Here is a 14423-nt window from a genome sequence, read left to right as displayed (position 1 = left end):
TCCCCAATCAAAGCAGTGCGGAAAGCTTGACCAATGGGCAGTTGAAAGAGGGGCTGGCTAGTGATGCTGCACACACACCCACTTTCAAAAGACATAAAAAGAGCCACTGGAAGCTAGAGAGGAGATTCAAATCTAATTGCTGCAACGCGCTCTGCCGGACCATACAACATCCAGAGATCCTACACTTAGACTTCCAAGCTAAACAGAGACTACAGAACTTTGAACCAAGAAGGCCCACTGCAAGCATAAGTATTTGTCAGCAGGTCCAAAAATCATTTGCAGACTATTCACGGCCGGACCCAGGTGTTGATTCTGGCCTGAAACCCTGTGCCAGAAAGATCCTGAAGCAGTGCTGTACCCAGAGAAAGCAGAGCAGTATCCAGAACCAGAGGCCAGAGATCCAGAGTGACCCAGACCGCTGTTAGCAGAACCAGAGAGCTGATCCAGATCACTGTGAAGTGCCGAGACCAGAACCGGTGTCCAGTCCAAAACCTGACCAGATCCGTGGCGAGGCCTAATTCAAAAATATATTGTGAGTACCTAGCAGAACTGTGCAGAACCAATCTCTTAGTTAAAATAATCTAATCTAAACTATTTTAATCTAACCAGAACTGCCTCCTAGAAGTTGTCACCTGTCATTTTTAAAAGCTGTCACCTGTCATTTTCTAGCTGCAAGCTGTGACCTGTCGCTTTGAACTTTTAAAATTTCAAATCCGAAAAACAACCTTGCTACTCCTTATACTCTTGCCATAATCGTGATTCACGCATTCACGAATTTTACCGCGATTTGCGATTTGGTTAAAAATCCAGCCACGTGTAACCATCAGCAGTCATCTCTTTCCTTGATAAAAATTTGTTTGCCTCTTAATCACCATCTCTGAATCATTGCTAAAGTGAGCCTGAACTCATCCCTAGTATCTCTCACTCACCCTGAACCTCCTGAAGGGAATTAAAAGCATTTTCAGCATATTTCTCACTGCATTGTCACCATATTCAAAGCATTTTGCCTGTGTTTCAAAACTCCTATCTGTTGTATAAGCTGCTGGGGGGTGAATTGTCCAAGAAAGTGATTACATTGTCTTTTGCTGAAATCCTATCAAGTTATTTTCTGTACTGCATTGTCATTCCACATTACATCTATTTGAAACCGAAAAGTATTGTTGCTATCTTATCCATCCTATAACCACTCATCATTGATTATAAAGAAGTGTGCTAGTGCCAGACTATCCATTATTGATTACTGCTCAGATTAAGTGTGATATTCAATTATTAATTTATTATAAGGAGTGATATATATATATTGTTTACATTCTAAAATAAACCTTTTAAACTTGCAAAAACAGAACTACTTCTTGGCTCAGTGGGGTCAGGGGGATTCTAAGAGAGGGGTGTTATATAGGGGTAGTCATCCAGAACTCATGAACTGGTCATAAAGATATATCAATAAGGGTTTCCATTCAGTATCCCAGACTAGGCATTGACTTAGCTGTAGTGTTGAATTGAATCCTCTTACAAGGGGCATTAGCGACTGAACAGTCATAAGCCAGGAAAGGGAAGAGGGCAGATGGAAGAGACTGTGGGGGATATACCACATAGCCCTTCCACGTCAAATTCATATAGCGGGTGGTCTACCCCAGCCCCGAGGGTCCCTCCGGAACCTCTTTCTGGCCTTAAGAATCACATATTTTACTCCTCATAATGTCCCCTCCCATAACATCAACAGGGTTAAAGGTTGCACCATTGGAGAGAGGGCTGTGGTGGAGTTTGTGAGTGTTAGTGATCCTTGGAGAATACAACACGGTTTTCACAGCATCTTAGCTGCAAATGGGAGTCTTTTGTGAGAGGGGGAGGGACAACAGGTTAAAAATACTAAAATAAACCAGGGCTTTTCAGATCTGGGTTCGCAGAGGCAGTGCCAGAAATACCAAAGAGGATTGACAGGGGGTCGCAGCTGGTAGCCATGGTGAACCCCAATAGATATCCCTGATAATATCACTGTTCAGATGTTGTAATCTGCCTGCTTTTGAGGTACTTCTAACTGAAATCATAAATATTGATTCAATGCCTTTATCAGGGACTGATCAGTGCTCTTGGTAGGATGAGAAGCTCTCCCTTGGCTTAGAAAGGAGGACAGTTCAAAGCAGGTTTTGCTCCTGACATTAGCCAAAGCAATGTAGTGATGAAGACCCAACATTGGCACAAACAACAAGACCACATATTTTTTGCCCCCCCCCACTTTCCTTTCACAGACATCCCTAATGTGGATAACCAACTAGCATTACATATGGTCGTGTTATTCAGCAAGTGATCTGCCTGCTGTAATGCGAATGTACGTTGAAAGAATAAAGACGAAAAGCTTGAATTGCAGAATACACAGGTCCACTGTGCCGCATTTTGCAATTCGAGCTTTTCTTTATTTTTTTTTCTCCCCCGTATTGTTTATTGTATGTGGGGGATACCCCACAGCCTCTGAACCTGAAAATGATACAATCTTTTGGGTCAATACCTGTAATGGCTGCTGGGAAATGAGAGGCAGCCCTAATTGGACGGGGAAGAGCAGAGTAGTTGTGGTGCACCCGCTGTAGCTGTGCTGTGGCTGTGTCAGCAACTGAGCCAGTCCCAGTGCTGGGAGGGCTTAAGTCTGCCCACATTGAGTAGGTTGCAGGAAGAAGGCAGCACTCTGTCACGACGCTCAGACCATGGGTGTTGATGGGAAAGCAAGACCTTGTCAAATTTCTCTCGTTTTCTTTTACAAGTTAACAAAAATACAGAATGATACATAATTATGCTATCAAATGGTCATAATAATATCATGTGGATCAAATAAACAATACAACTATTCACATTAAAGGATACAACTACTACATCATCTCACATCTGATTCCGTACCACCTTCATAATCACCCCTTTTAAATGTATTTCTTATTTATACATTTTTTTAGCACAATGAAAGAAATGTCCCCCATATTTTTTCAAACAATCTGTTTTTACCCTCTCTCTTATATAGTACCTTCTCTACTTCTGCTAAACCATGCATGTCCGTTGCCCAAGCCTCTATTTTCAGGTTCAAAGCCGATTTCCAATTACTTAAAATAACTTTGTTTCCAATCATAGCTCGTCTGAACAACCACTTTTTCTGACATTGAGTTAGGTCATCCAAAATTTCATCACTCCCCAACACCACTGTTTTAAAGTCTAGAACAGGCAACCCCTCAATCGCTTTCCCGCAAACCACACCTATATCTCTCCAAAACACTCTCACCTTCCTGCAATCCCACAACATGTGTTCCAGGGTACCTAATTCATGTGTACATGTCCAACAATCTGAATTGTCCAACATACCTCGCTTCCACATTCTTTCGGATGTCCAATAAACCCGATTTGGGATTTTAATCTGTCTTGATCTTTCTGTAAGTCCCAAAGAGCATAGCCGGACATTCACACATTTCCATAACTCCTCCGAGAAATCCAAAACAATTCTTTTACTCCATTCTTCTCTTAATGAGTCGTTACTCTTGTACTCCGATACAATCATTTTGTAAACACGGCTGGCTAGTCCACCTTCCCCTCCAATTGCCTTCCTTGTAAGCAAGTCTTAGTTAAGCCTTTTCTCCAAATCAACATCACCAATCACACTTCTGAGTTTTCTGTAGTCAGAAACTTTGAAATTCTCAATGTTATAGCTCGTCTGCAGTTCTCTCGCTGTCAGCCAAAGCCCATCCTTAAACAGATCAGCTATCCATTGAACACCACCTAGGAACCAATCAGCCCAGAACACCACTCTATTTTAATAGATGGGTTCATCCAGACTGACGCTCCAGCATTTTTAAACGCATCCACTCCCAACAAGTCACACAGTTTCTTCCATGAGCTTCTCAAACACGCAATCAATGGGTCTTTCTCGCAACTTCGTCTCGAGTTTGAGGTCAAGATAGCTCCCGGCGTCAGAGGACCCTTGTAATTAGTTTCTGCCAACACCCAATCATCACTTGAATCGTCCAAAAAGGGAACAAAGAAATTAGACATATAGGCCAAATGTTAGGCTCTGAAATTAGGTACCCCTAATCCATCTTTTACCAGTGGCAATTGCAACTTCCATAACTGTAACCTGGTGGGTTTCTTATCCCATAAACAATCTTGTAGTAGTCCATCCATTTCTTTCCAATACATAAAAGTTATTGTCAGAGGAATCATACACAGGACATAGTTAACCTTCGGGGCAGAAACCATCTTCAAGGCATTCACCTTGCCCCAGAGTGACAGCTTCAACAGACTCCATCTTTCCAGATCATCCCTTAATTTACAACAAATGAAACTCTGACAAGATGTCCATGAGTGCCGGTATTGAATGTTACAAGTCCCTGAGGACTAAAAGCATATCATCAGCAAATAAGCACAATATTTGCTGTAGTCCCCAGCATGTCAAACCCATTATTCTACTCTCATCCCTGATGGCAGCAGCTAGTGGTTCTATGGCAATAACAAATAATAATGGTGACAAAGGGCATCCCCTTGCCTAGTTCCTCTTTTAAGTGTGAAACTGTCGGATCGTATTCCATTGGTGTTTACCTCTGCTGTTGGTTCATTATAAAGTAATCTAATCCACAACACAAATTTTCCTCCAAATCCCATCCTATCAATCACCGAGAAGAGAAAATCCCAATTAACTCTGTCAAAACCCTTCTCAGCGTCGAGGGATAGAACAGCAACGTCTTCCTGCTGTGCAATAGCCTTGGAAATCGTATGTAATCATTTCCTGATGTTACTCAAGGTTTTCCTCCCTTTCACAAAACCCGATTGGTTTCTGTGAATCAATGATGGAAGTAGATTTTCCAATCTTAATGCCAAACGTTTTGCCAGGATCTTGTTGTCTGTATTGATAAGACTTATTGGCCTATAGCTTGTGGGATGGGTATCATCCTTCTCTTTTTTTGGGAAGACAGAAATCATTGCATGTCTTGTAGTATCTGGTAGCATACCATTCACCAATGATGCCATATACATGTCCTTCAACAGGTGTAGGGCAGAATTTGGTAAAAACCTATACAATTCCACAAGTAATTCATCAGGGCCAGGGGATTTCCATGTGTTCCGTTTACTAATTGCCCGTTTAATTTCATCAACTGTAATGTCATCTTCCAATAGTTGTGAATCACCCCCTGTGATCATTGAAAGATTAGACTCGCCTAACTCATTTTGGTACAATTCCACATATAAATCCCGAAAGATGTTGTTAATTTCTTTTGGGTGATATGTAATTTTATCATTCTCGTCTCGAATAGATGTTATGGACCGCTCAGCCTCTCTCTTCCGCAATCTAAAAGCCAACCACCTGTCGCACTTTTCTCCCATCTCAAATTATGCACATTTTAGATAAAGGTTTTTCCGTTCAGCATGTTCATCTATCAGCTTTTTCAAATCTTTCTTCATTCTCCTAAGCTCAGACATTGAGTCTACACTCGTTGGATTAGCCATTACTCTTTTTGATAATTCCCTTATTTTCTCCTCCAGTTCAGCTTCTTTATTATTGTATTGCTTTCTTTGTACACTAGTCACACTAATTAGATGTCCACGTATGGTACATTTAAAAGCTTCCCATACTCAAATGCCCTAGGTGGTTTTCAGTCACAAAAAACTCTATTTCCTTCACAAGTCTCTCAACCTCATTATCATTTTGTAGAATAGACGTATTCATCCTCCAGAAATATTGTTTGTGTAGCGCAAATTTCAAGTGCAAGTGCATAAGTACATGAGCATGGTCAGCTAAAAGAATGTTTCCTATTTCGCATGTTCTATAATTCTCTGTCATTTTCCCAGCTGTTAAAAACATATCAAGCCTTGAATAAACTGAATGTGCGCCAAAAAAGAAATTGTATTCCCCATTAGAAGGGTGTTTCAGCCTCCAACAATCTTTTAAGTTATGTTCCAAAAGTAGATTGTTCAATGACAAAGATTGCCTATCATTATGCCTACTGGTTGCCAACTTACTTCTGTCCATATTTCTGTCAAGCACACTATTGAAATCACCCCTTAGGATAATATCCTTAGATCCTAAATCTTGTAGTGTCTTTGCCACTTTACTGAAAAAGGACCCATCATCCACCGATGGTGCATAAATATTACAAAGAAACACTATCTGACCCTGAACATCCACTAACAGTGCAATTATTCGTCCCTCTTTGTCCGAAATGTCTTTTAGTACCTTAATAGGAGTGTTCTTCCTAATCAGGGTTGCTACACCTCTAGACTGTGAATTGAAAGATGAACCATAAACTTTCTCAACCCAACTCTTCCTCAGCTTCTCAATATCTCCTTTCTCGAGGTGTGTTTCTTGTATGAAACAAACATCACCTTTTAACTCATTTAAAAAATCCAAAATGTTCATTCTCTTCTTTACATTATTCAATCCATTAACATTCCAAGTTACCACACGTAAGTCTTCAACCAACTTTTCCACACCACTCACCTCCAATCGTACTACAGAGAATAAATCAATCAACTGCACCAAATTCAGCAATATAGTCAAACACACAATAAGATACCCAAACCCACCCCCTCTGAAACAGAAGCTAACCACAGTCTAATGTATAAAGTTAAATAAAACACTCCAAACTTCCTAGTGTCCCTGCCACCCCTCCTAAATAAACTCAAACTCACTTAATGTATAGTTTAAATTCAGAAAACCCCATCCCTAACTCAATCCCCACATATAAATCATCCGTCCAAGCCCAACACTGCGTAGCATTTATATTAAAACAAAGGCCTGCAAATTATAATTTCCTCCTCCCCCTTCGTAAAACATGTTAAGGTCACCCTCAGTCTCTCAGCAACAATATCAATTCCATATTTTCTTCAATATATGGTAAATTTAGGGTTCCCCAACTAAGTCCACTCTGCCAAGTATGTAATAATAATAATAAATGTCCCAAATGCATCAGAACTTATTCTCCTCTTGGAGCCCAACAGGTATTAGCCTATTCCGGATTCAACCTGCACTAGCCCCTAGCTATCCATCTCAGCCCTGGCTTGAATAATTAAGGAATACATTGAACCCAATCTCTCTTATAAACTCCAACCCTGAATGAAAATAATGAGAGATCCCTTCATAGTTCATTCAGTAATTCACGCATACCCTGTATATGTTTTAGGATCAAGGCAAGAGCATCACTAATATAAAATATAATATCCTCTATCTTCCTTATAGTAATTTTTGGATACCTTTAACAATAAACTACTATAGCTTGACTCCATGAGCCAACAGCAGGTTACAACTATTTAATTGCTGGTAAAGTTTCAGGATCCATAAGAATGCTATGCTCATATTGAATGCATATATCTGTTATGGGTCCCCCCTCTCATATTCATTTACAACCTACTGCAAGTATTAATAGAGCAATCAACCAACATTTTGTATACCAGCTAAATGGCCATAACAAACTCTCATATGATTAGCCTAACATTTGGTAAGGTTACAAAAGGCCACTAAATACTAAAACCACTTCCTAGATAAAAGCAATAAATAAACATCCAGGTTACAAATTCAGAGATAAAATAAACTGTTTCAACCAGTATTATGAAAGGCCTCTCATAATATGATTAATGAGCTACACTACAATACAGTCATAATAAAACGTTTTGATAACATGTACCTGATACCGTCCATCACCCATACTGTGCATCATATTAATTTCTAACATCACGAGGTCCATAAATCTGAATGAAAAACATAGACTGGAACAAACTGATGAAGCATGCTATGGACAGTAAAGGGGATAGGAGCAACTTGAAGATAAAAAACTGGAAGTAAAGGTCTGTATGGAGACATTACAGTAATAATATGAAAATCTATTTGGATGGTTAGTGGTTATAGTGGCTTCCCGGCCTTAAGAAAAGTACCTTCATTTCCTGCCAGTCTTAAGAGATAGTTGCATCTGGCGTGATGTTAGGGGCATCATTGCCAATCTTGAAAGAAATATGTTAATGTAACAATCATCCTTAGTCAGTATCACAAGTCCAGCTCCGGCCATCAAAGTTCCGCTCCTGCCTCAGATCTCAGACCGCAGTCTCCATCTGACCATCTGACCAGCTGGCCAGCTGCACCGCCCTCACACCCCGTGTACCACCATCGGCCCCACAGAGCAGGAATATATAGAGTGACCGGCACAAGCCAATCCCCCACATCCCCCTACCGCACAGCCAACCACCATATACATATGGAAGCGCAATCGGAAGCCGTGGCCTCAACAAGGGACTGGAAAGTAAAAGCCCGACTCAGACGTTTCAGCCTGAGCCAGATAGCTACACCGAAGAAAAGAAAAGGAAGTCTCTACCGTTGGATATCCGGACATCTGCAGCATTGGGACTCAAGCAGGCTGTGGCTTACAGTCTTTGCAGCCATCTGTGAGATCTGTCCGATTTTGTTTCAGGGACCTATTCCTCCATATCTTGCTTCCTCCACGCAGCCAACCATACCATGCAGATCTCATGAACGTGTATACAATCTTCCTGAGTCAGCTGACCTACGTTCTGAGAACGTTGTAGGGTCCATTTTTCTAAACTCCGTCTCCTTCGATCTTACTGAGTGATATTTATAAAAAAATAGATTGTTTAATTGTAAAATGTATCAGCGCCATTTTCCATTAAAAAAAAAACACAGATGTGGGAAGTGAGTTAAATTAATCCATGCCTTTCAGTTACCTTTGTTTTGTAAGGCCTCCAGCCAGATTATAGCTTCCTTTGGATCCATGGTGTTTTTCTCACGTCGAGGAAGAGCCAGAGTCAGCAGATTGGCTCTTCTGAGAAACACTTTCACCCCCACTAGTCTGCCCAAATCCTTGGCTTCTTTAAAGGACTTTCTGATGGCCAGTGATTCCTTAGGGTAATCAGGGTAAATAGAAATCTGTTTTCCCTTGTAAAAAGCATTCCCTTTTTTTCTTGCATTTCTCAGGATGTCCTCTTTGATCCTTGCATTCATAAACAAGATGAGAATTTGTCTAGCCTTTGGACCACATTTCTCATCTGCAAGAGCAGAATTTCTACAGCTAAACAATCAATAACGCGGCATTAGCAGCAAACTTACAGAGGCAGAGGACAAATGCCTGCCCCAGTGACATCAATATACCCTCCATGATGAAGCAAAACACGTAACTGCTCGGCTCAGCTTTTAGAGGGAACAAGCATCCAATTATTAATATCTCTTTGTGAAAGTAAATATTCTCTGAATTGCGGTACAAGTTGCATCTGATGAGCAAAAGGATCATGCTAATAGCTAATTATTGAAAACATTGGTTAAATAATATGGCCCTGCTTGAAATTTAATATCTGAGCAATGAGAACCGCTTCTCAGACTTTGAGTATGGGGATGTTTTCTTCTTATTGTATGGCCCTTTGGATACAGGGACCATGCAGTTCTTAATTCCTTGCATACTTCTTCCTGCACCCAATGGAGTTTAAATGGGAGGATCCCTTGTCCTTTTTTTCTTTCTATGTAAATGCAATGTCCAGCTCACTGTGTGATTTTCTTTGTTGCTCATTTATCGCATGACCACCACCTAATCAAGAAGTCTCTGGGACTTTGAAACTACCATCTCAGCATAATATTTTCAGTTAGTCCAATAAAAGGTATGAAAACTTAGTTTGATCAATTTTAAAATAGACTTGGTAATTGGAGTAAAAACCATACAGGTACAGTCAATATTATTACTTGGAACAGATCAGAGCACACCAGAAACATACTCACATAGGTTTGTTTCTATGCATTCTCACTGTTGCTGATACTTTTTTCACAGGTTTTGGCTCCCTAGGCAACCTGATAACTACCTAAATGGTGAACACTGTGCCACAGTGGGCATTGCACAGGTGCCTGGAAGCCTTAATGACTGGAATGATGACTCGTGTGATCATCTCTACAACTTTATCTGCAAGAAAGAGGCTGAAGATAGAAAGCTGGATTTCATATAATTCAATGCAGAATCATATAACAGATTGCTAATGTTTTGGGACTTGGTTTTAACAAGCTATAGTCTAAATATATTTGTACTGTTCTACTCCTAATTACACAGCACAACACACTGGCATATTGGGTCAATAGATAGAAGCAGAGAAAACGTAATTGGCCCAAGGGGAATTCTATATTCCTCTTTTATGGGAGATAACAATGAATCAGGCCTTAAACATGTTATATTGTTATTGCTGATTATTTTGGATTTCAGGAATGTAAGTTCACGGAATGCATATTAAAGGCCTGGAATAGGTACACCAAATGTGTCTATTTTGTGAAAATGTAATCTATCCGCAACCAAGTTAAAAAGTTTAAAATAAAAAATAAGTGGGTGACTCATGGTGCAAACTAGGAGCCAAAAGGTTTGGGGATTCAAGGAAATACCCAAAAAGACTGAATATAAAAAAAAACATATGGCATATTTTACTGAATTTAGGCCGTACAAACATTTCGTATAGCCAAAAACTCAAAGCGAATATGCCACACAAACCCATTATAGCGAACAAGGGGTACGAGGGTTGCGGGGGTGTCCCCCTCCCCTTGTTTGCTATAATGGGAATGGGGGTTGTGGGGATATCCCCCGCATACGGAAATACATAAAAAAACAAATATTTTTAAAAAAAGGAAAGGACCCTGCAGCACCGATTCTCAAGCACATATGTGAAGGGAACCGGTGTTGCAGGGAGTCAGGGGATTCGGCGGCACCCAATGAGGTGTGCCGCCAAACGGTTAATAACGGGGGGAGGGGAGGAGGAGTGTATTTCTAGTGTATGGGTTGTTTGACCATAACGGCCATGTTATCTACCGTCATATAAACCTCAAACAGCCCACATTCCAATCCAACATAAGCAGGTGCACACATTTGAAATAAATAATTTCTAACGTTTAAGACATAGGTGCTCCTAAGCGTGGTAGTCCCTTATCACTAGCAATATTGTACACTTATGTCTAAAAATGTAGGAATGCATGTGCCACATTTATGGAACACATAATTTACACTTTGGCAGTATATAGGTGACACATTTTCAAAGCATACATTATGCAATGTCTGCTTATGACATAGAGGGATTTAATCATTTGAATCTTTACATTACCTTTTTCTCTTGCCTGCAAATATGCTTTTCAATGACTGGCCACGTCATACGCACATGCTGCTATTTGGACACCTACCATTGAATGTGCCCCCATTTATTGCATGACTTAACATAGGCCACTTAAAGTGTATATTAGACTTGCAGATAAGTGTGAGAAATGCAAATGTTTATGCATGCCAATAAAAGTGACTTCTCTGTGGGTGTCCACTAACATTTACATTTTCCCCAGTGGACCTCGTTGAAGCACCCATTGAAACTCTCACTTTTGAAGATTTGGTAGTAAATTACACTGGCAGGTATCAATGTAGCGAGGTAACAATTGCAGAGTACTATTGGTACCAGCAATGATTTGTTGGCAATGATTTGCCGGCACAAAACTCTTCTCCTTGGTAATCCCAAGCCAACCTTCCAAGAAATGGAACTCTTTAAAAACCTTTAAGAATTCTGAGCTCTGCAACCCTCTACTTCCAATGTAACAGCCTCAAGTAACTGTGTGATAGTATGGAAATGTTTTCAATATATACAACTTGATAGACATGAAAATCCTGCAAAATCATAGATCCCAGATAAGACTTCAACCGCAACACTTTGAAGACCATCATCGATGAGGACTTGCTGGATGCAGTACATATGCTCTGGTTGAGCCTTAGACCCAGGCCTACTACCTGCTTCAAGTTCTTTTCAGGATTGTGCTGTTGTCCACCCTTCTATGCACTCTCTTTAACATGTCTCTGGATAGCAGTTTGGTTCCTTTACTCTTCAAGAAGACTCTGGTAATACTCAGTGTGGTGTTATCGAACTCCAGTACTGTTGTTAATAATGCATGTTCACCTCTCACTCAAAAGCTTCCACGGTTATCACAATGACTTCCTTTATATTTTAATTTCACCAAACAAAATGTGGTGTTCCCCAGGGTTCTGTCATTTCCCCACTGCTCTCTGATGAATATCTTCCTCCTATGATAACAATTATTGAATATTTTAGCCACCCACTATATGATTGTGTTGATGACACACATGCCTTGGTAATGTATTTGTGGCGGATGAGGCACATGACCTGAAACCACTTCAGTGTGCTTAAAACGTTAACACCACAAAGCATAACAAATTGTGTAAGCCTATGAAAACTTGAAAATACTGCATTGACAGCACAATACCGCATGTATCTCAGATCACCATAAGGGAAAGATGTACTTAATGTACTGGAGCTTGGGAAGGGCTCACAGCTGTGTGCTCAATGCAACTGAAATGAATGAGACAAGGTGCCCTTGAAAAAAAAAGTTTGTATCGTACTTACTGCCTACTACATGTGAACACAATTTTTTATGAATGACATAAAATTGCAATAGGTCTGTTTCTTGAGTAATATGGCGGCCATATAACTGACAAAAATACTGATTTTTACAAACGAGTGGGAGGCCCTCTACTGCACCGAACATGGCTCAAATAGCGTGTTGTTTGGGATGCTTCCCACAAAGGAGGAACTACAACCATTCTTTACCTCACTGCACCCTTCACAGAGGATATATATCAATCTGCATATCAGGTAGATCCCACCCACAAGGGCAGCTCAGGACTGAAATGTTACCAATTTGTGCTGAACAAGAGTACCATCAGAAACCCAAGACACGCGGTTCGGCCTTGTTTCGGCCTCATCAGTGAGGTGAAGCAGAGCCTCTTGAAGGCACAGTGGGCAATGGGCCCACTTCTGGATTACCCATAGTCACATAGGGTAAACACAAAGTTTTCAAAATGCTTAACACCGTGGGAGCCCCTCTAGTGTGACCAAACATGGCTCAAATACCCCGCTCTATGGGTTGCATCCCACTCAGGAAGGACTACCACCAAATTCTTTCTCACTGTAACCTTGACAGAGGACAAATACACATTTGCATATCAGTCTGGCCCAACCCACAAGGGCAGTCCAGCACCGAAATGCTAGGAAATTCTTATCTGAACACAAGTAACATCAGCAACACCAGACATGTTTGTGATTTGTTGGGCCTCATCAGTGAGGTTAAGCTGAGCTTATCTGATGCACATGTGCTGCCCATGTGACCCTTCAATGATAATAATGTACTTGTGAAGGGCTCATGAAGTCTGCCTATGACAATGTGGGCCCACATATACTACTGTACAGCACAATGGTAATGCAGCATGTTTCCTTGCTATTACAAGCATCCAGTTTCTACTGTTTGAAGTACTTTTTGTGCTGGCTATTATTACCACTATCTGCATGTTTCCCCCACCAAATAATATATTAATTTCATTGGTAGAGGACCTGGCACATTTTCTTTTCTGCAGAAACTGAAAGACTTGTGTACGAGCGCGATACAAATAAAATATCATATCATATTGTATCATATTCACATCTAAGAACAAGGCTATTCGTCCCAGCTTTTAAAAACAAGAGATTGAATTAAAGACTACCCAGTGCTGTACTATTTATTAAATGTCGAAGCTATGCTAATAGCCTGGGCTCTATCCTTGTATATATGTAGATCCTGGAAAATTAGGGAACACCTTCCAAATTCATGATACTGTTGTATAATTTCATTTGAACAGTACTGGGTCAAATTCCTAAATCGACAAGTCTAGGATTGTATGCCTTTTAATGGACTCTGAGTGTCTTTTGCGCTAAATATTTCTCCCCACTGACACAAGAGTGGTGTTGACGGGTATAATGTATGTGTGTGGGATTTTGGTTTTGTATAACAGAATATAACCTGCAATAATTAATTATTTAAGCATACATGCTTGTACATTAACATTATGAATGTATAGATTTGCCTTTGTATAACTGAATATACTTTTTTCGGAAACAATATAAGTATTTACATTTCTGTACTAACATCAAGAATTCATAAAGTGAGAAAACTGCTCTGACCTGTTTTTAGGTATTGCTGTTGTGTGTATTTATATGTACTTTTATGGAGATTTTTCTTTCTGTGAATAAAGATAAATTGAACTGAATATTCATTTCAGCCCATTCAAAATACAACAACTAATTATTACTGCTATGTTGTTCTTATCTCGGTGAATTATTCTCAAAGCCACCAGCTTATTACAACAAGCATCTCAATTCACAGCTAAATATTTAATAACGGTTACTTGTGACAAAATGAATACTTAATAAATTGTAAGTAAATTAATGATATATGCAGTATTACTGTGACATAATAAAATGTGGTATAATTAATAAATTATAGATCATGGATTCAGTAATTATGTGTAGTGTATTCAAGTTGTGCTGCTGGTTAACAAAATCGGTGTCGTAGTGTGGGAATCATCCATGGAGGGCTTGAAATACAATAATTAGATTCCTTATTT

At 40.0% G+C, this 14423-nt stretch overlaps 1 protein-coding gene across 1 annotated transcript in view; it reads left to right on the top strand.

The window, feature by feature from the left end:
* Positions 1-14066, top strand: part of LOC138576626 (CD209 antigen-like protein E) — a 221191-nt gene extending 207125 nt beyond the window's left edge. The window contains exon 7 of the mRNA XM_069649569.1: positions 9789-14066. Within this exon, the coding sequence (XP_069505670.1) occupies positions 9789-9960 (172 nt within the window). The 3' untranslated portion in view covers positions 9961-14066. The remainder of the gene's footprint in view (positions 1-9788) is intronic.
* The last annotated feature ends 357 nt before the right edge of the window (positions 14067-14423 follow it).

The sequence above is a fragment of the Ambystoma mexicanum genome, chromosome 1p, assembly GCF_040938575.1.
Source record: "Ambystoma mexicanum isolate Mex_15411 chromosome 1p, UKY_AmexF1_1, whole genome shotgun sequence".
Lineage (NCBI taxonomy): Eukaryota > Metazoa > Chordata > Amphibia > Caudata > Ambystomatidae > Ambystoma > Ambystoma mexicanum.
This window is presented reverse-complemented; position numbering and strand designations above follow the sequence as displayed.